Below are 27,091 nucleotides of genomic sequence, written 5' to 3' on the forward strand. Positions count from 1 at the left end.
TCATGAAATGTTGACTATTTCTCTGTCACAAATTCTGCCCAACGTGATAACCTTTTCCAGCATTTTTTTCGGAAGAAATTGTGGGGGCATTATTAATGATCTTTCAAGAATCACCAAATTCTGGAATGGTTTCAGAGGACTGGAAAATTGACAAATGTCACTCCATTCTTTAAGGGAGGGAGGCAGAAGAAAAGAAATTATAGGCCAGTTAGCCTGACTTCAGTGGTTGGGAAGCTGTTGGAGTCCATTATTAAGGATGAGGTTTAGGCGTACTTGGAGGTACAAGATAAAATAGGTCAAGGTCAGCATGGCCTCCTTGCAAGGAAATCTTGCCTGACAAATCTATTGGAATTGGTTTAGGAAATAACAGGCAGGATACACAAAGGAGAGTCAGTAGATGTTCTTTACTTGGACTTACAGAAGCCTTCAACAAGGTGCCACACATGAAGTTGCTTACTAAGCACCTATGGTATTACAGGGAAGATACTAGCATGGATAGAAGATTAGGTGACCGGCGGGAGGAAAAGAATCAGAATAAAAGGCCTACTCAGGTTGGCTACCAATGACCTCAGGGGCCAGTATTGGAACTGCTTCTTTACAAATTATGTGTCAACGATTTGGGTGATGGAATTAATGGCTTTGTTTCCAAGTTTGCATATGATATAGGTAGTGTGAGGCTACAACCACACTAGACCAGATAATTTTGAAAATGCCGGTTTCGTGTAAAAATGATAGGCGTCCACAGTATGCATTTTTGAAAATATCTCTATCCACACTGTAGCGGAGATTTTGGCGAATCTCCTCCTCTTGCGCATGCGCAGGACACATCTACCAAAAATAAGCAACGTGTTTGTTGTCGAATCTCACCATAAAAGTGCTCGTTTGTGTAGTTACAGACTAGAAAAAACTTAAAACGATGGACAGCTGTTGGCTTTCGCGCAGGAGAACTTAAAACTAAAAAAAATACTAACGGCAGCAACTGACAGGGAGTTCACGGACAGATTGACCCGGCTGATGACGAACATTGAAAAACTGACTAACCCTGTTGCATTAATAAAGCACCTTGTTAAATGTGTAAAACATGTCTGCATCAGTGTTATCTTGTATTTTCATACAATGTTACATTAGGCTGTTACACATCTATTGTCAAAGAAGTACTTGCATAAATAGGTAAACCACCTTCATACGAGCAAGGACAGAAAACAGGGCAAAGTGAGTATACTTATTTATTCAGTAAGTTATGGGTCAAAGTATTTGATGAGTACATTTCTAACTCTTCTGGCTTCAGTCTCGTTGCCGTCTGTTCTGAGATTGTTAGGTTGCGTTCAAGAAAACAATGAAATAGCGCGCTGCCGTCTGATAGCATTTTCAGAAGTCTCCGGTTACCCCATCCACATTGATCTGCCCGAACAGCATTTTTAAAAATATACAGCTTGGAAAGCGTTTCTGGAAAGCTCCGGTTTTGGGGGACAAAAACGCTGTTTTAGTGTGGACGGAGGGTAAAAACAAAGAGGAAAAGCTTCATTTACAGATTTATCTGGCCTGAGGAAGCAGGGAGTCTGCAGAAGGACTTAGGCAGATTAGGAGAATAGGCAAAGAAGTGCAGATAGAATATAGTGCAGGGAAGTGTATGGTTATATACTTTGGTAGAAAGAATAAAGGCATAGACTATTTTCTAAATGGGCAGAAATTTAAAAAATCAGAGGTACAAAAGGACCTGGGAGTCCTTTGCAGGATTCCCTATAGGTTAACTTACAGTTTCAATCAGTGGTAAGGACAGCAAATGCAATGTTGGCATTCATTTTGAGACAACTAGAATGTAAGAGCAAGGATGTGATGCTGAGGCTTTATGAGGCATTGGCCAGACTGCACTTCTTTGTGAGCAGATTTTGGCCCATATCTTTAAAAAATGTGCTGGCATTGGAGAGGGCCCAGAGGAGGTTCATGAGAATGATTCCAGGAATAAAAGGGTTCATATAACAGGAGTGTTTGTTGGCTCTGAGCCTGTACTCACTGGAGTTTTTTAGAATGTAGGGAACATTGAAACCTGTCGAATATTGAAAGGGCTAGATAGAGTGGATGTTTCCTATAGTCGGTGAATCTTGGACCAGAGAGCACAGCCTTAGAATAGGGGGACGTCCATTTAGAACAGAGATGAGAAGGTATGAGAAGGGTGGTGAATCTATGGAATTCATTTTCATGGACAGCTGTGGAGGCCTAGTGATTGGGTATATTTAATATTGAAGTTGACAGGTTCTTGTTTAGTCAAGGTGTCAAAGGTTACAGGGAGAAGGTAGGGGAATGGGATTGAGAGAGGTAATAAATCAGCCATGTTGGAAAGGCAGAGAAGACTCAATGGGCCAAGTGGCCTAATTCTGCTCCTATGTCTTATGACCTTATGGCTTTATATCCACCTGAGATGTCAAATGAGGCTCTGCTTAATGTCTTTGCTGAAGCTAGTGAGATGAAAGGAGCAAGCTGTGTGAAATCTCTCCAATCTTTGAAGACAATAAGTAAAAGGATCTAGAATATTAATTTTGTATTCCCAACATAAATAATTCCATCTTAATTGACTTTTTCAGGAAATGAGATGTGTAACATCACAGTAGGGTGAAAGCCATAGTTCTGTGGGGTGGAATTTAACATTAATTTCAGCTCTTGATAGTTGACAACATCAAAGACTGCTGACAAGATTTCAATCTTCGAGTAGGTTTGCATCCACAGGAAATGAGGACAGAATCCTGTTTCAACATGTACTGCATATATGTCAAACTCAAGGCCCGCGGGCCAAATCCGGCCCGCGGTGGAATTATCTTTGGCCCGCAAGATAATACCTAATTACTATTAAAGCTGGCCCCAGTAATCGAAGTCCCTATGGCGTATGATATGGCTAATGCTGAGTTTATTCAGGTACCAGGTTTTCAGGGTTTTTAGTGTTTATTCAGCAGTCTTGCTCGGCAGTCTTCTTCATAAGAAATGGAATTTGTAAAGTGAAACACTTTGTAGTTATAGCAGAGACTGAGACACATGAGAGCAGGCTGAAAAAATGGAGGCAACGAAAGCTGCGTTCGCATGCGTCTGACTGATCCGGCCCGCATGAAGCTGCATTTTGCTCAATCCGGCCCGTGACCTAAAATGAGTTTGACACCCCTGAATTGTACTGTAATGATTTCCATGCTTTCTTAATAGCTGGAGCTTACTGCACGCACACCAATACTTCAGCAATGTTTAACCCTGTTCCCATTTTAATTAATCACCACATACAAACCCATGCAGCAATTTTATAAGTCGTCAATTATGTTTCATCAATTCAAAGATATAATTCAGAAATATTATAGGTATATTTGACTGAAGCAAAGTTATTTATCAATTATATTAATTTTTTCACAAATTAACTACTCATTTTTGGGAAATAAAATACCACAAAAATATGGAATTAAATTGTGGGGCTAGTAGTGGAGAAATGATATAACCTAAAGTGCACAAGATGTGTCAAAATGTGCTGAGTGGTGTCTAAAGCATGTCCAAAGCAAATGATACTACATGCATTATGGCATCATTATAGTAATGGGACATGGGTTTGTGCTTCTGCAATTCTCTAATGTTATCATTAGTGAGATAGCAAAGAGCAATCAGACAGGAATGGTAAACAGGTAAATTGGTGTATTGTTGTCACATGCACTGAGGTTCTATTTTGCAATGCTATTCATACAGACTATTTCATCACTTCGGTATATTTTGGTAGTATAAGGAAAAATCAATAAGAGAATGCAAAATAAAATGTTGCAGTTACAGTGCAGGCAGGCAATAAGGTGCAAAGCCATGGTCAAGATAGAATATGAGGTCAAGAGTCCATTTTATCATACTATGGGACCTCCCAATCACCATAGAATCACAGTCATAGAACATATAAATCTACAGCACATTACAGGCCCTTTGGCCCAAAATGTTGTGCTGACCACGCAATCTACTCTAGAAACTGCCTAGAATTTCCCAACCACATTTTTCTGAGTTCCATGTACCTATCTAAGACTCTTAAAGGACCTTATTGCATCTGCCTCCACCACTGTTGCTGGTAGTGCATTCCACGCACTCACCACTCTCTGTGTGAAAAACTTACCTCTGACATCTGCGTCAGAGGTAAACCTACTTCTGAGCATCTTAAAACTATGCCCCCTCATGTAAGCCATTTCAGCCCTGGGAAAAAAACCTCTGGCTATCCACATGATCAATGCCTCTCATCATCTTATACATCCCTATCAAGTCACCTCTCTTCCTCCGTTGCTCCAAGGAGAAAAAGCCAAGTTCACTCAATCTATTTTCATAAGTCATGCTCTTCAATCCAGGCAATATCCTTGTAAATCTCCTCTTCACTCTTTCCATAGTATCCACAACCTTCCAGTAGTGAGGTGACCAGAACTGAACACAATATCTCACGGTTTTTGAACTCAATCTCATGGCTGATGAAGGCCAACACACCATTTGCTTTCTTAACAACAGTGTCAACCTGCACAGCAGCTTTGAGTGTCCTATGGACACGAATCCCAAGATCTCTCTGATCCTCTACACTGTCATTAATATTATATTCTGTCTTCAAATTTGACCTACCAAAATGAAGCACTTCACAAGTATCTGGGTTGAACTTCATCTGCTACTTTTCAGCCCAGTTCTGCATCCTACCGATGTCCCGCTGTAACCTCTGACAACCCTCCAGAGTATCCACAACAACCACAAACTTACTAACCCACCCTTCTACTTTCTCATCCAGCTCATTTATAAAATTCACAAAGAGGAGGGGTCCCAGAACAGATCCCTGTGAAACACAACTGGTCACTGACCTCCATGCAGAATACAAGCCATTTACAACTACTCTTTGCCTTTTGTAGGCAAGCCAATTCTGGATCCACAAAGCAAGGTCTCCTTTGATCCCATGTATCCTTATGTCTCTCCAAATGCTTATAAATCCTGCATCTCAGGATCTTCTCCAACAACTTGCCCACTACTGAAGTAAGGCTCACTGGTCTATAATTTCCCAGGTTATCTCTACTCCCTTTTTTTTGAACAAGGGAACAACATTTGCAACCCTCCAATCCTCTGAAACTTCTCCCATCCCTATTGATGACACAAAGATCATTGACAGAGGCTCAGCTATCTCATTCCTTGCCTCCCACAGATATACCCCAGCGTACTGTGGGTCTGGACGTGGCAACTTATCTAACTTAATGCTTTTCAAAAGCTCCAGCACATCTTCTTTTTAATATCTATATGTTCAAGCATTTCAGTCCACTGTAAGTTATCCCCACAATTGCCAAAGTCCTATTCCCTGGCAAATGCTGAAGAAAAATATTTATGAAGTACCTCCGCTACCTCCACACTTAATTGGTCCTATTCTGACACAGCTCATCCTCTTGCTCTTCACATACTTGTACAATGTCTTAGGGATTTCCTTAATTCTGCAAACCAAGGCCTTCATGTTCCTCTTCTAGCTCTCCTAATTTTATTCTTAAGCTCCTTCCTGGCAATCTTGTAATTTTCTAGAGCTCTAACAGTACCTACTTTCTTGAACCTTTCATACATTTTTCTTTTCTTCTTAATTAGATTTTCTACATTCTTTGTTCACCATGGTTCTTTTACCCTGCCTCAAAAAAACATACCTATGCAGGACACCATGCAAATGTTCCCTGAACATTTGCCATATTTCTGCTGTGCATTTCCCTGAGAACATCTGCTCCCAAGTTCCTGTCTAATAGTATCATATTTCCCCCTACCGCAATTAAATGTTTCCCCAAATTATCTGCTCCTACCCCTCTCCAGCATTCATAGAGTAATACATCACAGAAACATGTCGTTCAGCCCAATTGGTTCATGCTGATCATAGCATCTTCCCTGCAAGTTCCTGTTTCCTGTGGTTGGCCCATAACCCTCGATATCCTTTCCCTTCATTTACCTATCCAATTGCTTCTTAAGTATTTCAATTGTCCCTGCCTTGATCACTTCCTCTAGCAACTCATTTCAAGTATTCATTATCCACTGTGTAAAGAAATTGTCTCTCAAGTATCGTTCAAACCCTTCCTCTATTATCTTGCATTTATGGCATCCGGTTTTATATTCCTCAGCATTGGAGAAAAGGCTATTATCAGCCACCTTACCATATACTTCTATAAGATCACCCCTCATACTCTTCCTCGAAGGTATAAATATCTAGTGTAGCCAAACTCTCCCTATAACTCAAGTCTTCTAGTCCTAGCCACATCTCCATAAGTCTCTTCTGCACCGTTCACAGCTTGGCAATGTCTGTCCTCGAACAGGCTGACCAAACTGTACACATTACTCTAAGTGCAGTCTCACCAATAACTTGCATAACTCCAATGTAATATCCTTACTCCTAATCTGCCCTGACTGATGAAGGCCAGTATGCTAAACACTTTCTTCATCATCCTGTCTGCTTGTTCAGCCACTTTCAGCAACTGTGTATTTGTACACTCAGGTCCGCCTGTTCCACAAAACTAGTTAGTGCTCTGCCATTCACTGCACAGAGATAATCTGGTTCACCATCAACAAAACGCCCTAATTTAGTAGCATCAGCAAACTTGTTAATCATGCAAGGTACAATCATATTCAAAACATTTTATAAGTAATTAATAGCAGAGGTCTCAATACTGACTCCTGAGGCATCCCACTAGTCACAGGCCTCCAGTGAGAGAATTGACCTTCAACCGTCACCCTCTGCTACCTATCATTGAGCAATTCTGAAACCACTTCTTTCCCCTGAATCCCATATGAGTTAGCCTTCGAGATCACCCTGCCAAATGGGATATTGACCATATAAGCAACATCCACTGCCCTACTTTCATCTATCCTCTTCGAAAACTCCATAGTTTTCATCAGACACGACCTCCCAGGCACAAAACTATGCTGATTGTTCCTTGACTAATCATGTGATGGTAGATTTTGTCCCTCAGAATTCCGAATTCCTTCTTGTAAGTTCCCTTCACATTAGGTTAGATTCACTGTCCTGTAGCCACGTTCTAGTATTCTGGATCTTCACGAGCAGCTAACAACAAAGTAAATATCTCTATATGGGGCTCCGTAATTCCTTCCCTCACTTCCGTAATGTCCAGTGGTGTATTTGGTCCAGCCAGGGAATTTGCCCATCCCAATGTGCTTTAACACCTTCCTTACAATATGCACCTGGGCTAAGACCTCACCACTTATTACACTCACTACTTTGGCATCTATGATATTCTTGTTAGTAAGTGCCAAGGAGAAATAGACAATAAAAATCTCAGCCATCTCCTGTGGCTCTACAATAGGCAGCTCTCGTGCTTTTTATGAGGAACTAACAGCAAGATAGAAGCTGTCCTTGAACCTAGTAATTTGAGCTTCCAGGCTTTTGTATCTTCTACATAATTTGAAGGTTCAAAAGCAAGAATATCAGAGGTAAGAGAGGTCTTTGATTATGTTGTCTATTTTACCAGGCTGCAAAAAGTATAGTCAGAGTTCATGGAGGGAAGACTTGTCTTCACGATGTGCTCAGCTGTGTCCATACTCTCTGGAGTTCTGAAGATTTCAGGCAGAGCAGTTGCATAGCAACCTATGATGTCTCCAGATGGCACAATGTTCCACGGAGAAATTAGTAAATAGATGCATTACATTGAGAAGAGGTCATGCATTTCTACTGCTAGCCAACATTACTATTAAGTGTATGTGAAAAAGGGGGATCAGGGAGACTAATCCTTTTCCCTATTTACTATCCAGTGAGCCTTACTGGCAAATGTAAATCTTTTCCTTAAATACTCCTAGTTAAATGGCCTACCAACATTCACTTAAAAGATTCCAAACTGAAATCACTGTTCAGCTACAATCTTGGGAGATGACTGATACTGTGAAACAGGAACAGTAAGTCTACTTTCAAAGACTAAAAGAATATTGGCAGAAAATTAACCTATAAGGCTTTATTGTAGAGGAATGTCTGGCCAAGATGACATCTGCATACAATACTCCTTCAGTCAACATCTTCTGGATCAATCCCGAAACAATATACTTCACTTCTTTTATGTCTTTTACATTTTTTTTGTCTTGGATGTGATTCTGGAGTTTTTGGAGCCTGTGATTTACTATTTGAAAATCATTTGAGTATTCCAGTGCTCTGCAATCTCAGAGAGGATTCTGGAAGGCAGAGTCAATATGTGCAAACCTCATAGCGGACAGGCCGTGGGACAGGGAGTGAGCCAATGTTTGACTCCATTTCGCCAATTAAAACAAGAGAGATTGAAACACTGGGGTGAATACAAAAGTTTGGTGTTCGTTTCGGTGCTTCAGAGCTCTTCAGTCTCCAAGAGGATTTGGGAAACAGAGGTAGCGTGCATGAACCTTGTTGTAGGCAGGCTGTGGATGGGGCACAAGCTGATGTTTGACTCAATTTCACTGATTAAAGCTTCCATTGCATGCTAATTAAGATGGCAAAGGAGATTGAAACATTCAGGCAAATGCAAAAGGTGAGTGCTAGCTGCCTGTCTTTTGAAGGGAGAGCCTGCTGCTGTGCCCAAAAATGTTGCACAGGTTTTCTGTGTTTTGGATATGGACTTGGACTATAGTTATTTTTCACTTTTATAGTTTTTTATATTCTGTGTTTTTCGCCCAATCTTTCTTGGGTTTTTTTTTGTGCGTGGAGGGGGAACTTGGGGGTCGATGTGCCTGCCCTGTTTATGTTTTTTCTGTGGGGGAGGAGGAATTTGGGGGGGGGGTGTTGATAATCATGCTGCCTTTGAACCTTTGTTCCTAAAGAGAATCCCAAATTTTTAATGCAGATTGAAAGTCCTAGAAGAGTCCTCAAAACATCCTGAATTACCGATCACAAACAAAATGATCACCAAAGCTTTAAACATGCATTTGTTGAACTTTAAACAATCTTTTTTCACCAAAGGGAAAAAATGGTTTATTAAATCTTATCTTTGGTGTAAACAAAGTACTTACACAACTTCATCAGTCTAATTCAGATAAATGTAATACCATGCAATAGAAATATGGATTCTGACTCTTAACTCTACCCAGAGGCAAAATGTTAGCATCAATACATCCACATTATTTTCAATGGGAGCTAATTTACAAATCAGTTTATCCTCATTTAAACCTGATAGGTAAATGTGAATTGTTGATCAATGCTTTACGACCTTATGTGAAACTAACTTTTTACTGCCTCTTTCTATCCCATTTAAAATGCTTACTAATTCTCTCACATGTATGTTATTTATAGATAAGGACAGGTCAGGCAGCATCTGTGGAAAGAGAAACAGTTAACATTTGAGGTCAAAAACATCCCTCATCAGACTTTGAAATAGAGAAATCAAGTTAGTCTAAGTAGCAGAGAAGGTCATAGAGGAAAATGGGTGGGAAAAAGGATATGTCTGTAACAGAGCAAAATGATGAAGCCATTGAATGGATGGTTAAGCCACTTTCTCTGTATAATATATTGGTAATCTTGTAAAGGCTAGGTGGTGTTATATAGTTTGGCCTACAATGAAAGGAGAAAATAAGCAGAGAAGAATGGCAAGCTTGAAAAGCCAGTCCTAATACAAACAGATGGAAAGAAACAGAAGTGAAGAAGTCAATGTTGAATCCTGCAGGCTACAATATTCTAGTTGATGCTTACCCACCGAGAGAAGTCAGAGTGGAAGTAAGATGTGAAGTAAAGAGGCATCTATTCTGGAAATTCAGTGACACTCCTAGGGACTGCATATAGGTATTCCACAAATCTAAATATTCTCCAATCCAGAGGAGGCCACACATGAATATCAAATGCAATACACTAGATTGGAGAAAGAGCAAGTGAATTCTGGTTAACTGCAAAGATTTTTCTATTGGAAAGACAGTTAAATTAACAATGCAGTACACCCATAATGCTCTGGTGTGGGTTTTGAACCCACCTTTTTACTTAGAAACAAATATAATGAATTAAGGCTCGTATACAATTATTTTCTTAACCAGATAAAAAATGACAATGGATCTATTCACTTGCCCATCTATCTCATCTGGATACTACAATAGAATAACCAAAGTATTACTATGAAATGATTCCAATCCAGAATTTTAAAGAGTTCTTTAATAATTTGATGCACAGAAAGTTATAATTGATTCTTAGTTGAAACAAGTACCTAATTATCACAAAAAATTACAAAGCATAACGTATTATGCATTGGTTCTACAAGTCTTACCTAATCCTTGAAATCAGCCATAACATCAGTCATTTCTTATGTAAAAAAAAACAAGCTATAAATGGAATCAGTTTTTCACAATCACAACTAACAAGAATTTAGTACATTACATTATGTCTCACCGCTATAAACTCTGTCCTCAATATAAAGTCCTTCACCCATGATCCCAAGGGTTTGAGCGATGGATAAGCTGCAGCAGCCCACAAGGATGGAACTTGATTGTTCAGGAAGCTGGTGTACACCTTTTCTACCTCTTCAGACATTACCACAAATCCTGCAATGGCCTTATTTAATATAACCAAAGAGTCCTGGATAGACAGGGAAAAGCGATCATCAAAGAATGCAGTGGATATTTTTAATCTGGTTTCAATAATCTGGCTAAAATGGCAATAACTCAAGATATTCCACAGACTTGTAGTAGGTACACTTTGCCTGTCCAGCATGATATTTGCCAGCATCTAGTGCAGCAGGCAATAACATGCTCCAGCTGTGCTTTTGCCACCACTTCTGGCATAGCTTTAAGGATGCAATAAGGAGTCCCAATGTCCAGTGCGAACTTATTTGGCTATCTCTGGAAGAAATATGAGCTGAGAGAATTAGGGATATCCCATCCATTTTATTTAATCTAGGAATGCTTTTCAGTATCCATGGCATTTAACGAAACAACATAAATCCTGAGCAGGATAAATTAGGCACAATGTAAAAGTGACAAACAATACATGAGGAATCTCAAAAGATTGGAAAATAGCTGGGTTTACCATGTAAAGAGATATAACATCAGTACCTCAACATCAGTAATGAAACCCAGATACTTCATAGAAGGGTCATCTAATAGATAACCCCAATGGACCACACAAGATACATTATGTTTGCAGAAGTATCTTTAAGGAGGATAGGTGAGTAGAAAATCAGGTTACTATGAGAACCACCCAGAAATTTAAACCTAGCAGTTGACAGGTGATAGGATAGCTGTGCTTATTGGTTGGATTGAATTCAGGGGAGGTGAAGAAGAAAGATTTGAAGGAGTAGCACAACATTTTATGGTTATTAGACATTAGAGGGCAAGACAGTGAAAGGATTTTTTTGTGAGAATTTTAAACCAGAGACATTACTTAACCAAAAGTTGAAGTAGGACAACAAGGTGGTTGAAAACAAGAAATCTGGCTGTTAATGCAACCTAACCAACAATTTTTAAAACAATTATGCTGCAATAAAAAGGAAAGTTTTCAAAAAAAAGGGACATTGTAACTACCTGCCCATCTCTCAATTGCTTGCCCTCCTCATGACACTAGCCCTTCCATTTCATTCTTCTCACTTCCTGCTTCTTTTGGTTGCAAAGCTCCCAGTTTATTTTTTTAACCACAGTGGCTCAAAATTTGAAACTTCTTTACCGTCTTTTTGTTGGGGATGTTGAACAGCTATATGTAGCTTGTCAAAAATATGAAAATAATGGCTAAGAATAATGGCAACAAAGGCTCAGCAAAGTGTAAGTTTGCCCAGTATCTTATATTTCCATTTCAGTTTTTCAGCATTGATGTTTGTTTTTAAATCTTCAGCTAAATTAAGGGTCTGTAATAGCTATTAAGTAATATTGTTAACTGCATTGGTAGTAGTTAGAAAGCCTGCAACCAAGCTGTTTGATTACAAGAACATAATCATCTGTCCTATGTAAATCACAAAGCTGAACTTCTTTAAGGGGCAAGAGAATTTAAGGAAAGGTCTACCAATGGCTTTCTTCATTTTTCCTTCTATAGAGCAGCCACTAATATTCATAATAGAGTCATAGAATCACAGAGGATACAGCACAGAAATGGGCCCTTTGGTCCAATGAGTCCATACAAAACATCAAATGATTTTTAAACTTATCGTTGTAAATGATGCTTTTTGTTATGCTTGTACTGACCAAAATAAATTAATTTCAAAAATTCAAAATACAAAATTAAAAAAAATAAATCCTACCCAAGCTTGTTTTGTTCTGCCCACACGTGCAACCACATCTCAGATTCCACCATTCATTATACTTTAAGGACAATTTACAGATGTGGAAGGAACTTACAACATTGAAGAATGTCAAGAGAACACAAGTTCTACACTTTGATTCAGCATTGAAATTATTTTAGACATGTTTTCAGTAATAATCATCTCATTTTCATCATTTAACATGCAAACTAATAGTGTCCTAGAAGATTCCAATCATTCAAAAAGAAAGGAATATTGCAGCATAAAATATTAATCAACAACATTCATAGGCTAAAATGAAGATTGTATCTCATAGTTTATGAGTGGTTACACACTGTGTTATAGCATTGACTTTACAAAGGTGTTACCTAATTTTATAAATCAATGATTAAAATCTATTTCAATTTTAATCAGTTGCATCTGAATTGTATCTTTTTTTTAACAAGTTGTGTTCTTTGTAGGTGACAAAAACATCCAAAACAAATATTTAGAAGGAAGAAATTCAATATGTTTTTGAACTAAAAATAGAAATCACTGTACCAATGATACTTAATGACACCATGAGGAACAGTGCCCTATTCTTCAGTTTTTAATGGTGAATTTAACTGTTTAGCAATTCCGTATTCCCTCTCTTACTTTCTTATCTGTTTATCCATTTGTATTTAAACAATGTAATTTGAGCTACCTTCACTACCTCCTTTGACAGCTTGTTCACAATAACTACCACCCACACTTCAGCCCTCCAGAATTTCTCTTCTCTCACCTTAAACCAATGTCCTTTTGTTCTAGGCTCCCCTGCTTCAAGAAAAAGAGTCTAACCAACTATCTTATTAATGTCCCTCATAATTTTATAAACCCTGTAAGATCATTCCTCAGCCTTCTAAGTTCCAATGTAGAAAAGCCCAGCCTATCGTATCTCAGAGTATAACTACAGCTCTCCATTCTGGGAAAATCATGGTGAAACTCTTCTGCACTTTTTCTATTGCTACCCATGTTAAGGTAAACTGAACGGCACACAATACTCCGTGTAGTCTAACCATTGTTTTATGGAGCAGCAATAGGACGTCCCAACTGTTACTTCCAGTGGCTTAGCCTAGGAAGGTCAACAGATCATATGTCTTCTTCATGAATATATCCACCTAAAGGATACCCACACAGACTTTTGTGGTGTGGTTTTGAGGAGTCCACATCCTTCCAATATAAAATGGATGTCATATCCATCAGCAGACATTTATTGGAGTCAATAGTAATAAACTGTTGGTTGAATTCTCAGATTCACTGCAGAAAAGCAGCGTCTTTGAAAATATAGGTGCAACAGTGAAAGCCCAGACAGTAATCATGCAGTCTCAGCTTACTATTACGGAAGCTCATACAGCTACCATCATGGTTCTGGACACTACTACTTCAAGGGAATTCCAGAGTATCTGATAGATAATCTGACATTATCCTTGGAGATACTAGTAGCTCTACGGAGTATGAATAGACTCCTACTGTTCTGTGAATAGACTCTTTCTGATCAAGGGAGCAATATCCGTACTTCTATCTTTACTAATAAACTGCAAATAATAAGTCATGAGGGACCACAAGAAAAAATAGATACTTAACACAACAAGGCAACTGAAGGCTAAGAGCAATTGGTTGAGGCTAGCTGACTGAATGGGTATACAAAGGACTGTGGATGAGAGCTGGGTTTAAATAGGCTGCAGGTGATGAGTTGGAAATGAGTAGCAGGTGACTCCTGTTAGCTGGGTGGAGGCTGGGAGGTTCCTGCCTGTGCAGATCTGACAGTAACTGAAATATTAGAATTATCAAAAATATTGATTTTATATGTTCTTCATATTAAATAAGCATTTTTCTTTTGGTGTTAACAATATTTGATGCTGTCCATTTGACAATATACATAGCCACAACAAATTTAGTAAAACTAATGAAGACTCCAACAACTAATTTAAGGTAAGGATACTAAGTCAAAATTAATTCGGTCATCATGTCCATAGCAAAAAGCTGCAAGACAATTTCACACTATAATTTGCAAGTGAGAAAGTGACAGTACTGAAAGCATTACTCACTTTTAGTACGGCCAGGAGACTATTAAAGCGATCAACTTCTTGTCCTAGTACGGTGGTTAATGAATTCAAGCGTCCTTTCTGATCTCTAACAAATAGTGATTGAGTTGCATCTTCAAGGTCAAGATTAACTGAAATAAACATTTGGAGAAAAGGAATACAATTTTGTCATTAGACTTGTAGGCAATTTTGAATTTCCTTGTGATATCTTGAATTTCACGAATTGACATTATCTTTCTCCTCTTTCCTCTATTCACACTTATATCCTTCAGACAAAACACTCATTTAGATTGGTTGCTAATTAACAGTAGATGTTAACTCAACATTTTAGGAACACTTCTTCCCCTCTGCCATCGGATTTCTGTATGGTCCATGCACCCACGAAGATAAACTCACTATTCTTCTTGTGGAGTATTTACTTTATTCTTTATTGTATGGTAATTTGTTATGCCTGCATGGTACTGTTACCACAATACAACAAATCTCATGACCAATGTCAGTGTAAATAAATCCAATTCTGATGAACAAGTCACCATAAATCTCTCTCCTGACACCATTACAGTCATTTGTGTAATGCATTCATTGTTGGTCTCTACCTAATGAAGAACATTCCCTTTGTTCTTTCCACACCACCTCCACACCTGTCTTTTCCTCTGCTATTTAAAATCTGCTTGATCTCTAATTTTTACTGGCACTTTTGAAAGCGCTGCTTACCTGAAACGTTACCTTTGTTTTCCTCTTCAAAGGTGTTGCTTAACCTGCCTAATATTTCAAGAATTTTCTGTTTTTATCTTGTTTATTCTTATTTGGGTCCATACACCAAATCTGCATACAGTAGTCCAAACACACACTCACAAAGGCGATGTAGTCTCAGTAAAACTTTATTTTGTACTCCATTCACATCATTATAGCCAATTTGCCTCTTAATTGCTTGCTGTACCTGCAGTTATTCTGTTAGATCTACATTATATTTGGCATTTCACAAAGAGTACATCTAAATCTATTATTACTCCACTGTTTTCTAGCTTCTCACTTTTTAAATTTAAAATATTCTGAATAATACTGGTGACATCTACTGTTAATTAGCAACCAATCTAAAACTGATCAGTTCAGACAATTTAACGGTCTGTTAATCTTCCATCCTTGCTGATATGTTACCCTTGAACCAATAAACAGGTAAATGGATTGGAGCTGATAGGCATTTGCATGGTGGGCTAAACAGCCTGTTCCAAATAGCTAACAGGTTAGCTGGTATGAAAAATAATAAATGTGTTTACCTGGAAGTTTTGAGAGAATAGAATCTGCTAATTCATTAACAACTTCATCACTGCTTTTGCCAGCTCCACGTGCAATGACATTGGGCTGTACTTCAAGAACTGTCAGTATCATGTTGTTGGTTTCCTTGCGCTGGAATAAGTGGTGAACAGACATTAAAATAATTTTTGAATACTTCCACTCAAAACTGTTTTAAGTTCTAAAAAAGAAAGCTTAACTTAACTTTAATGAATTGTTTCACAGAGGAAAATCAATAACACAATTTATTTGAAGATAGTAAATTTAAGCAAGTAAAAATTCTACTATACAATTATTTAGTATTTATTCTAGTGCTACCATACATCAGAACTAAATAACCTAATCCAACTTGATTAATATTTGACTTTTCATTTTCATATTTTTCTTTTTTATTTGTGTATTATATTTCTTTTTCAACAGGAATTGCTTCATGCTCAAAAGCTACTTATCCTAGAATAGTCCATTTTTGAGCAAACTATTGTCTGTAACAAGTTTTGTAATCATTCTTCACTTTAACACCACCTGTTACCAATTCATTGATTGAAGAAGATCATCACATATATAACCATATAACAATTCAGCACGGAAACAGGCCATCTCGGCCCTTCTAGTCCGTGCCAACGCTTACACTCACCTAGTTCCACTGGCCCGCACTCAGCCCATGACCCTCCATTCCTTTCCTGTCCATATACCTATCCTATTTTATTTTAAATGACAATACCAAACCTGCCTCTACCACTTCTACTGGAAGCTTATTCCACACAGCTACCACTCTCTGAGTAAAGAAATTCCCCCCGTGTTACCCTTAAACTTTTACCCCCTAATTCTCAAATCATGTCCTCTTGTTTGAATCTCCCCTACTCTCAATGGAAAAAGCCTATCCACGTCAACTTGCTCTATCCCCCTCATTATTTTAAATACCTCTATCAAGTCCCCCCTCTACCTTCTACGCTCCAAAGAATAAAGACCTAACTTGTTCAGCTTTTCCCTGTAACTTAGGTGCCGAAACCCAGGTAACATTCTAGTAAGCCTTCTCTGTTTTGTTGATATCTTTCCTATAATTCAGTGACCAGAATTGTACACAATACTCCAAATTTGGCCTTACCAATGCCTTGTACAATTTTAACATTACATCCCAACTCCTATACTCAATGCTCTGATTTATAAAGGCCAACATACCAAAAGCTTTCTTCACCACCCTATCCACATGAGATTCCACCTTCAGGGAACTATGCACCATTATTCCTAGATCACTCTGTTCTACTGCATTCTTCAATGCCCTACCATTTACCATGTAAGTCCTATTTGGATTATTCCTACCAAAATGTAGCACCTCACACTTATCAGCATTAAACTCCATCTACCATCGTTCAGCCCACTCTTCTAACTGGCCTAAATTTCTCTGCAAGCTTTGAAAACCTACTTCATAATCTACAACACCACCTACCTTAGTATCATCTGCATACTTACTAATCCAATTTACCACCCCATCATCCAGATCATTAATGTATATGACAAACAACATTGGACCCAATACAGATCCCTGAGGCACACCACTAGTCACTGGCCTCCAACCTGACAAACAGCTATCCACCACTACTCTCTGGCATCTCCCATCTAGCCACTGTTGAACCCATTTTACTACTTCAATATTAATACCTAACAATTGAACCTTCCTAACTAACCTTCCATGCGGAACCTTGTCAAAGGCCTTACTGAAGTCCATATAGGCAACATCCACTGCTTTACCCTCGTCAACTTTCCTCATAACCTCTTCAAAAAATTCAATAAGATTTGTCAAACATGACCTTCCACGCACAAATCCATGCAGACTATTCCTAACAGACCCTGTCTATCCAGATAATTATATATACACCATCTCTAAGAATAATTTCCATTAATTTACCCACCACTGATGTTAAACTGACAGGCCTATAATTGCTAGGTTTACTCTTAGAACCCTTTTTCAACAATGGAACCACATGAACAATACGCCAGTCCTCCAGCACCATCCCCGTTTCTAATGACATTTGAAACATTTCTGTCAGAGCCCCTGCTATTTCTACACCAACTTCCCTCAAGGTCCTAGGGAATCCTGTCAGGACCTGGAGATTTATCCACTTTTATATTCCTTAAAAGGGCCAGTACTTCCTCCTCTTTAATTGTCATAGTTTCCAGAACTTCCCTACTTGTTTCCCTTACCTTACACAATTCAATATCCTTCTCCTTAGTGAATACCGAAGAAAAGAAATTGTTCAAAATCTCCCCCATCTCTTTTGGCTCCACACATAGCTGTCCACTCTGATTCTCTAAGGGACCAATTTTATCCCTCAATATCCTTTTGCTATTAATATAACTGTAGAAACCCTTCTGATTTATTTTCACCTTACTTGCCAAAGCAACCTCATATCTTAGCTTTTCTAATTTCTTTCTTAAGATTCTTTTTACATTCTTTATATTCCTCATTTACTCCATGCTGCCTATATTTATTTTAGATCTCCCTCTTTTTCCGAACCAAGTTTCCAATATCCCTTGAAAACCATGGTGCTCTCAAACTTTTAACCTTTCCTTTCAACCTAACAGGAACATAAAGATTCTGTACCCTCAAAATTTCACCTTTAAATGACCTCCATTTCTCTATTACATCCTTCCCATAAAGCAAATTGTCCCAATCCACTCCTTCTAAATCCTTACGCATCTCCTCAAAGTTAGCCTTTTTCCAATCAAAAATCTCAACCCTGGGTCCAGTCCTATCCTTCTCCATAATTATATTGAAACTAATGGCATTGTGATCACTGGACCCAAAGTGCTCCCCAACACATACGTCCATCACCTGACCTATCTTATTCCCTAACAGGAGATCCAACACTGCCCCTTCTCTAGTCAGTACCTCTATGTATTGCTGCAAAAAACTACCCTGCACACATTTTACAAACTCCAAACCATCCAGCCCTTTTACAGAATGGGATTCCCAGTCTATGTGTGGAAAATTAAAATCTCCCACAATCACAACCTTGTGCTTACTACAAATATTTGCTATCTCCTTGCAAATTTGCTCCTTCAATTCTCGCTCCCCATTAGGTGGTCTATAATACATCCCTATAAGTGTTACTACACCTTTCCCATTCCTCAATTCCACCCAAATAGTCTCCCTAGATGAGCCCTCTAATCTATCCTGCTGTAGTATTTTCTCGGACAAGCAATGCAACACCTCCTCTTCTTGCCCCCCCCCCCGATTCTATCACACCTGAAGCAACAAAATCCAGGAATATCTAGTTGCCAATCACACCCCTCCTGCAACCATGTTTCACTAATAGCTAAAATATCATATTTCCAGGTATCAATCCATGCTCTAAACTCATCCACCTTTCTTACAATGCTCCTAGCATTAAAATAGATGCATTTAAGAAACTCTCCACCTCTTCCTCTCTGTTTATCCCTAATGATGTGATCAACTTTATTATCTTTTTCTTCCTTCTCCCCTACATCTTCGGTCTGAGCGCTCCCCCTCTCTATCACCTGCCTATCCTCCCTCACACACTGTCTACTAGCTTTCTCTATTTGTGAACTAACCTCCTCTCCCCTAGTCTCTTCAAATTGATTCCCACACCCCAACCATTCTAGTTTAAAGTCTCCCCAGTAGCCTTAGCAAATCTCCCCGCCAGGATATTGGTCCCCCTAGGATTCAAGTGTAACCCGTCCTTTTTTTTTTACAGGTCACACCTGCCCCAAAAGAGGTCCCAATGATCCAGAAACTTGAATCCCTGCCCCATGCTCCAATCCCTCAGCCACACATTTATCCTCCACCTCATTTCATTCCTACTGTCACTGTCATGTGGCACAGGCAGTAATCCTGAGATTACTACCTTTGTGGTCCTTCTTCTCAACTGCCTTCCTAACTCCCTATATTCTCCTTTCAGGACCTCTTCCCTTTTCCTACCTATGCCATTGGCACCTATATGTATCACGACCTCTGGCTCCCCACCCTCCCACTTCAGGATATCTTGGACGTGATCAGAAACATCCCAAACCCTGGCACCAGGGAGGCAAACTACCATCCGGGTCACCTGATCACGTCCACAGAATGGCCTATCTGACCCCCTAACTATCGAGTCCCCTATTACTACTTCCTTCCTCTTCCTACCCTTCTTTATTATAATTATTTATAATTTATGTATAATTATAATTATTTTATTTATTTATTTATTTATTTATTATCTGTTTATAATTATAAATCCTTAGAAAAAATATCAAAACTTCATATACTTTACACTCATTTCTACAATTATAGTGTATAGTATTCTGTTTCACCTCATGCAATAAAGCCTCACATCATACCATGTTATACCACCACCAGAAGGACTACAGTCATTTAAGATAGTGGCTTATTCAAAATTGTCTAATGTCATTTCTAGTATACATGTGTAAAGGAGAATAAAATAATTGCTACTTTGGATCTGATACAGCTAACATATATCTGTAAGATAGATTATATACATAGATTGATTGCATGTCCATAATGTGCTACTAGGCATAGGAATGTCTATGCATGAGGTGACTCTGACAGGAATTGATAAAGTAGTGGTGGTAGGAAATGGGGGAGGGTGTGGGGTTAGTGGATAAAAGTACCGATCAGCCTTACTGCTTGGGGAAAGTAACTATTTTTGAGTCTGGTGCTCCTGGTGTGGATGCTACGTAGCCTCCTCCCTGATGGAAGTGGGATAAGGAGCCCATGAGCAAAGTGAGTGGGGTCCTTCATGATGTGACTACCCTTTCCTGACACCTTTCTGTATCTATGTTGTTGATGGCTCCCAATTAAAGTGACACTATGCAATAGTAGATAGAATAACTGCCTTATGAATGGGTAGCAGCACATTATTTTGACTGGTGCTGCCCTTTTATCATTTCATGTTTATTTTACAATATGAAATAATACTGAGATTATTTTATTATACAGAAGATTGGCTAACTAGCAGAAGGCAAAAAGTGGGAATAAAAGGGGCCTTTACTAGCTGGCTGGCGGTGACTACTGGTGTTCCACAGTGGTGAGTGTTGGATCCGCTATGTTATATGTTAAGGATATGGATGATGGAATTGTTGGATTGTGACCAAACTTGTGGTGGATACAAGCATAAGTGGAGGGCCAGGAAGTGTTGAGTAAACAGGAAGTCTGCAGGAGGCTTGGACAGATTAGGGAAATGGGCAAAGAAGTGGCAGATGGAATACAATGTTGGAAAACATATGGCTATGCACTTTGGAAGAAGGAATAAAGGCATAGATTATTTTCTAAATGGGGAGAGTATTCAGGTATAAAAGGTGCAAAGGGAGTTGGTAGTCCTAGTGCAAGATTTTTTAAAGGTTAATTTACTACTTGAGACAGTAGTAAGTTAGACAAATACAATATTAGCATTAATTTTGAGAGGACTAAAATATAAAAGCTAGAATGTAATGCTGTGTTTTATAAGGCATTGGTCAGACCACATGTGGAGTACTGCAAGCAGTTTTGGGCTGTTTATCTAAAAGATGAGCTTGTATTGAAGGGGATCCAGAAGAGGTTCATGAGAATGATCCTGTGTATGAAAGGGTTAACATATGAGGAGCTTTTGATGGTTCTGGGTCTTTATTCACTGGAATTTAGAACAATGAAGGGGGCATCTCATTGAAATCTATGGAATATTGAAAGACTTAGATAGACATGGAGAGGACATTTCCTATAGTGGGAGAGTCTAGGACCAAATGATATGGTCTCAGAGTGGATGGACATCCCTTTAGAACGGAGATGAGGAATTCCCTTAGCCAGAGGCTAGTGAATCTGTGGAATTCATTGCCACAGACGGTTGTGGAAGACAAGTCATTGGTATATCTAAACCAGAGATTGATGGGTTCTTGATTAGTAAGTGTGTCAAAAATTACAGGGAGTAGGCAGGAGAATGGGGTTGAGATAGAGTATAAACCAGCCATGACTGAATGGTGAAGCAGAATCGATGGGCCAGATGACTTAATTCTGCTCCTATGTCTTATGGTTTTACTTAATACAAACCTGGAAAGCTAAATTAGCATTTTCATGCATTCCAAATATTTCTGGTTCATCAATAAAGGGAAGGCCTTCAACGTACTCTTTCAGTGCCAGCAAGCTGTCTACATCAGGACTGTAGTAAATTCCTGAAAGACAGAAATTTGAAGAATTGTATTCTGTGAAAACAGATAGTTCTACAGCTACAAGTGACTGAGATTATTATTGTATACTGGTAAAATACTGAGATGCTTCAGAATTTCTCCAATGACGAAGCAATGTAAACACTATTCAGGAGTTTGCACAATGCTGATATGTGCCTACAAAGATATAGATACATTCTGATATGGATTTTTCCTATTTTTCACCTTAAATTCAAAAGAACCTCCAGCATAATCAAGTGACATAATCAAGATGACACAATCTGTAATTAAGTTTTTAATGTGAAATGAAAAAAAAATTCATAAAATTTGGATAGAAAGTTATGAACAAGATTATAAAAAGACAAGCAAAACAGTCTCAATATCCATTATGTTTTGAAATAACTGAAGAATCACAGACTATATAGAAAAGTGGTCAAGCAATTACTAAGTAATTATGGCCTTATAAGCTATGAAAACTCACTTACACTTCATAAAACACATAATAACCTTTATTCTGCCACAGTTTCTACATTCACCAAAAGAATATTTTGAAAAAGATGTTCAGTCCATTTCTTTCATCTGATGGCTTGTATTGTTACCATGTACTATGGACTGTCATAAAAATCCACCATCTTTACTAATATCCTTTAGAAAAGGAAATCCACCATGCTTAACTAGTATGATATTTGTGCTATATGTAAAAGTGATTGTCATTGCTATATGAGGTCTCTACAAGAGTAAGATTAGTGACCAAAAGCATTCTCTGTTGTTTTATTTTTTAATTATTATTGAAGATCAACAAAAAAAGATACATTGTTAATGTCATTATGTACAATGAAGAATTAAATTAGCAAATAACTTATTAACAAAGCTAAGCAACATATCAATAAGAAGAAGAAAAAATAAAGTGTTAAGAATATCTTTTGAAAGAAAAAAAGGAAAAAAACGAACCCTGACTAACTAAGAAAAAAAACCCTACTAACTGAAAAAAACCATTGGGAGCACAACCCCAGAGCTATACATCATACAAGCTTCCATAAAAGAAAAACATCAATCCTTCAACTCAAATCCATTTAAAGAAAAATCCAAAGGAAACCATATTAATTAAATCAAATCAGAAGATAGTAGAGGGCAAATGAACCCCTCCCCCCCACCCTTTTCTCAAAATCAAATCGAGGATCAAAAGTTCGACTTCTGATTTTCTCCAAACTAAGACATAACATCACCTGAGAGAACCATTGTATCAAAGTAGGAGCAGAAGCATCTTTCCCTTTCAACAAAATAGCCCTTCTGGCCAATAATGTAACAAATGCAATTACATGTTGGTCTGATGGAGAAATACTATGAATATATTGAGGGATTATACCAAATAAAACTGTTGATTTATTAGGTTGTAAATTAATTTTTAAAACTTCAGAAATTGTAGAGAAAATAGACTTCCAAAAATGTTTCAATACAGAACACAACCAAAACATATGTGTCAATGTGGCTGTCTAGGTTTTACAACTATCACACTGATTATCAACTTTAGGAAACATTTTAGACAGTCTCTCCTTTGTCAAATAGTAACGATGTACAATTTTAAATTGAATTAAAGAGTGACTGGCACAGATCGAAGAAGCGTTAACCAACTTCAAAATCCGCAACCAATCTTCTGTTATCAAGGTCACGATAAACTCTCTCTCCCAATCTTGCTTAATCTTAAGTGAAGGATAATTGTGCTGTTGTAACAATAAATTATAAATTTTCCCAATAAAACCCTTTACTGAAGGATTCATTTTTAAAATAATATCTAACAGGTCAGAATCCTGTATATATGGAAAATTACTTAAATATTCTTGTAAGAAGTGTCTGACCTGAAGATACTGCAGGAAATGTGAATACGAGAGAGAGTATTTAGTTACTAATTTCTCAAAAGACATCAATCGGCCATCTTGGAACAGATCCATGAAGGAATAAACTCCTTTATTCCTCCAAAGAAGAAAGGTAGGATCACTTAATGAAGGTTTAAATAAATAATTTTGATAAATTAAACTAAAAAGTTTAAAATTTTTGAAATTAAAAAAATTATGAAACTGGAACCAAATTCTTAATGACTGTTTCATCACAGGGTATAAAATTAAATTAGTAATTTTGGTCAGTTGTACAGGAAGAGAAGATCCTAATAATGAGGTTAAGTTAAACTGTTTCAGAGCATTCATTTCCAGATCAGCCCAAGGTGGTTGTTCATTTCTATCATCCCAATATAACCAAAAACACATATAACGTATATTAACAGCCTAATACTACATTCTTAAATTAGGCAAAGCAAGACCTCCAACTTTTTTAAATTTTTGTAAATGATATTTATCAATTCTTGGTCTTTTATTATTCCAAACAAAAGATGAAATAAAGGAGTCAACCTGATCAAAAAACTTCTTAGTTAAAAAAATAGGGATATTTTGAAATACATATAAAAATTTTGGTAAAATCATCATTTTAACTGCATGAATTTGGCCGGCTAACGAAAGTGTAAGTGGATTCCATCTACAAAATAATTGCTTCATATAATCTACTAAAGGAACCAAATTAGCTTTATAAAGGTCTTTATAATTTTTAGTAATAATAATACCTAAATATTTAAATGAGTCCATACCTCTGAAAGGAATGTCATTAAATAAGTATTAAACCATTAAATAAGTATTTCCATTCAACTCTGTCAAATGCCTTTTCAGCATCGAGAGAGACAACACATTGGGGAGACTTAGAAAAGGATGAATATATAACATTAGAGAAGGAATAACGGCCTTTTACAAAACGTGTTTGGTCTTGAGAGATAATTTTAGCTAGTAAATTCTCTAGCCAATTAGCCATTATTTTTGAAAGAATTTTAGCATCCTATTTTAATAATGAAATCGGTCTATATGAAGCACAGTCAGTAGAGTCTTTATCTTTTTTAAGGATTAAAGAAATAGAAGCTTCATAAAATGTGGGAGGTAACCCTCCTATCAAAAAAGAATCTTTAAGCATTTCCAACATATATGAAGAAAGCAATTTTTCGATATTAATATCTTCAAAATTACATGCTAAACTACCATCTCCCTTACAAATTTTTAAAATTTGTCTTTTAGCTCTAGCTGCTTTTAATTGAGATGCTAATAGCTTATTATTTTTATCTCCACATAAAATTGACTTTACAATTTAAGCAAATTTCTTTCAATAGGATAAGTTAATAATAAATTAAATTGTGATTGGAGTTCAACTCATTGTTTGAATAAACCAATGTTAGCAGAGATTGCATAAATATTATCCAAGTCTTTAATTTGTTTGGAAATCTTATCTAAATCTATTTTTGTCGGTTTCTTAAGCTTAGCTAAACAGGAAATTATCTGACCACGCAAATATGCTTTAAATGTATCCCATATAATAAATTTCAACAGATCTCCCATATTATTAAAAAGAAAAAGATCTTTTATCTGAGTCTCAATAAATTTGACAAAAGTCCGAACTTTGTAATAAATTTTCTGGAAAACGCCAAGGCAAATTTGCAATAATGACATCATTCACTTCAAAAGCGACATCATTCAATTCAAAAGCTAAGCTTAAAGGCGTATGATCTGAGACAACTATAGCATCATATTCACATTTCTGGACTTTGGACAAAAATCGGGGATCAGTATAAAATAATCGATTCTTGAATATTTTTTGTGAACATGTGAAAAAAAATAATCTCTATCATTAGGATGTAAATGTCTCCAAATTTAAACCAGGCCAAAATCAATTAAAAAAAAGAGTTAATAAGTGATGCAGAACAACTCGGAAGCTGCTGATTGGTTGAACTCTTGTCAATCAAAGGATTTAAACAACAGTTGAAATCACTACCCATTAATAACATATATTCATTTAAATCTGGCAATAAAGCAAATTCATTTTTTAAAAGAAAGAAGGATCATCTATATTAGGTCCATATAGATTAACCAGAACAATTTTTCTATTACAAATTATTACAAATCTACCATTAATATCTGACACAATGTCTTCTTGGATGAATAAAATATTAGATTTAATAAAAATAGAAACTCCCTTTGTTTTATTTTGACAAGTAGTGTGAAATTGAAGGCCCTTCCACATTTAAAAAAATATATTTTGATTGCCCATTTTGATATGCGTTTTTTGAGCAAAAATTATATGGGGTTGGAATCGATTAATGATTTTAAAAGTCTTCTTTTGCTTAATAGGATGATTCCAACCATGTACGTTCCAAATTACAACATTTATCTGTTTAGTCACCATCAAAAAATATATTTTATTTAACACATTAATACACATATACCAGCGTGGGCTAATCAAAACTGGCGGTAATAACTATAACCATATACAAAACATGCATGTTCCGGAACTCCGTAATGGGAAAAATACAAAAAAGAAAACTAAACTTAATCCTGCAGTTAATCCTATAACTCACAACTAACCCCAATCCTCCCACCACCCCGATAAGCCCGAAATTCAGCAAAAAAAAGCCAAAATGCGTTCCCATAGAGTAAAAAAGAGAGAGACTCCATGAGCTGCCCATTTTATAATAGTGATTTTAAAAGCTTTCCTTAATTCCTCCCCCACAGTTACAAAAAAAACCATACGGCCCTAAAATAGAAAAGCCCTGCAGAGGAAAAAAAATGTTTTGCTAAATCTAAAAAGCCAAACACTACAGAACAACACACCACCATATCAAGTCATGTTAACTGGTTCTTCTGCCCACTTACAGGCCTTGCTTCTAACTAATATATATGCAATTTAAATATCAATTTACTTTGACGTCTTCCATTGATTTACAGAGTATTATTGTTCAGGAACAATGGACACTGGTGAGGCTGAATAATCATTAAAACATGGAATGGATTCCCAGCAGAAATGGCTAATACAAGAGGGCACAATTTCACGGTGATTAGAGGAAGGTATAGGGATCTCAGAGATTTTTTTTTCAGTCATAGACCAGTGGGTACATGGAAAGATCTGCTATGGGTAGTCATAGAGGCAGACACAGTAAGGACTTTTGAGAGACTCCTAGATAGGCTCATAATGAAAGACGAATGGAATTCTCTACAGGACGGAAGCATTAGATTGATCATGGAGAAGATTGAAAGGTGAGCGGAACATCATGGGCCAAAGGGCTTGTACTGTGCAGTATTGCTCTACAACATCTGGCTTCCTATATCCAGCATAAAAGTTCAGAGATAAAAATGTTCATACTTAATCCTTAAAAAACAAGCTGGAGAACGCAGAAACAATCTCCAAAAATGCCAAAACAATAAAATTAAACAAAGAGAAAAATGCCTATGTAATCTCTGATGAAGTAAAATCAGCACCATTTTCCATTTAACTTGCGCCCCCAATGAAAAACTGTTTTTAGAAAAAAAAAACTAAGTA

At 37.3% G+C, this 27,091-nt stretch overlaps 1 protein-coding gene across 1 annotated transcript in view; it reads right to left on the bottom strand.

Annotated features, from left to right (window-relative positions):
- The window catches only part of dnah6 (dynein, axonemal, heavy chain 6), a 352,146-nt gene that overhangs the window by 12,921 nt on the left and 312,134 nt on the right, over positions 1-27,091 (bottom strand). Inside the window, exons 70-73 of the mRNA XM_073050010.1 lie at positions 21,573-21,694; positions 15,517-15,646; positions 14,243-14,370; positions 10,337-10,522 (exon numbers count right to left, since the gene is read on the bottom strand). Of these exons, the coding sequence (XP_072906111.1) occupies positions 10,337-10,522; positions 14,243-14,370; positions 15,517-15,646; positions 21,573-21,694 (566 nt within the window). The remainder of the gene's footprint in view (positions 1-10,336; positions 10,523-14,242; positions 14,371-15,516; positions 15,647-21,572; positions 21,695-27,091) is intronic.

The sequence above is a fragment of the Hemitrygon akajei genome, chromosome 6, assembly GCF_048418815.1.
Source record: "Hemitrygon akajei chromosome 6, sHemAka1.3, whole genome shotgun sequence".
Taxonomy (NCBI): domain Eukaryota; kingdom Metazoa; phylum Chordata; class Chondrichthyes; order Myliobatiformes; family Dasyatidae; genus Hemitrygon; species Hemitrygon akajei.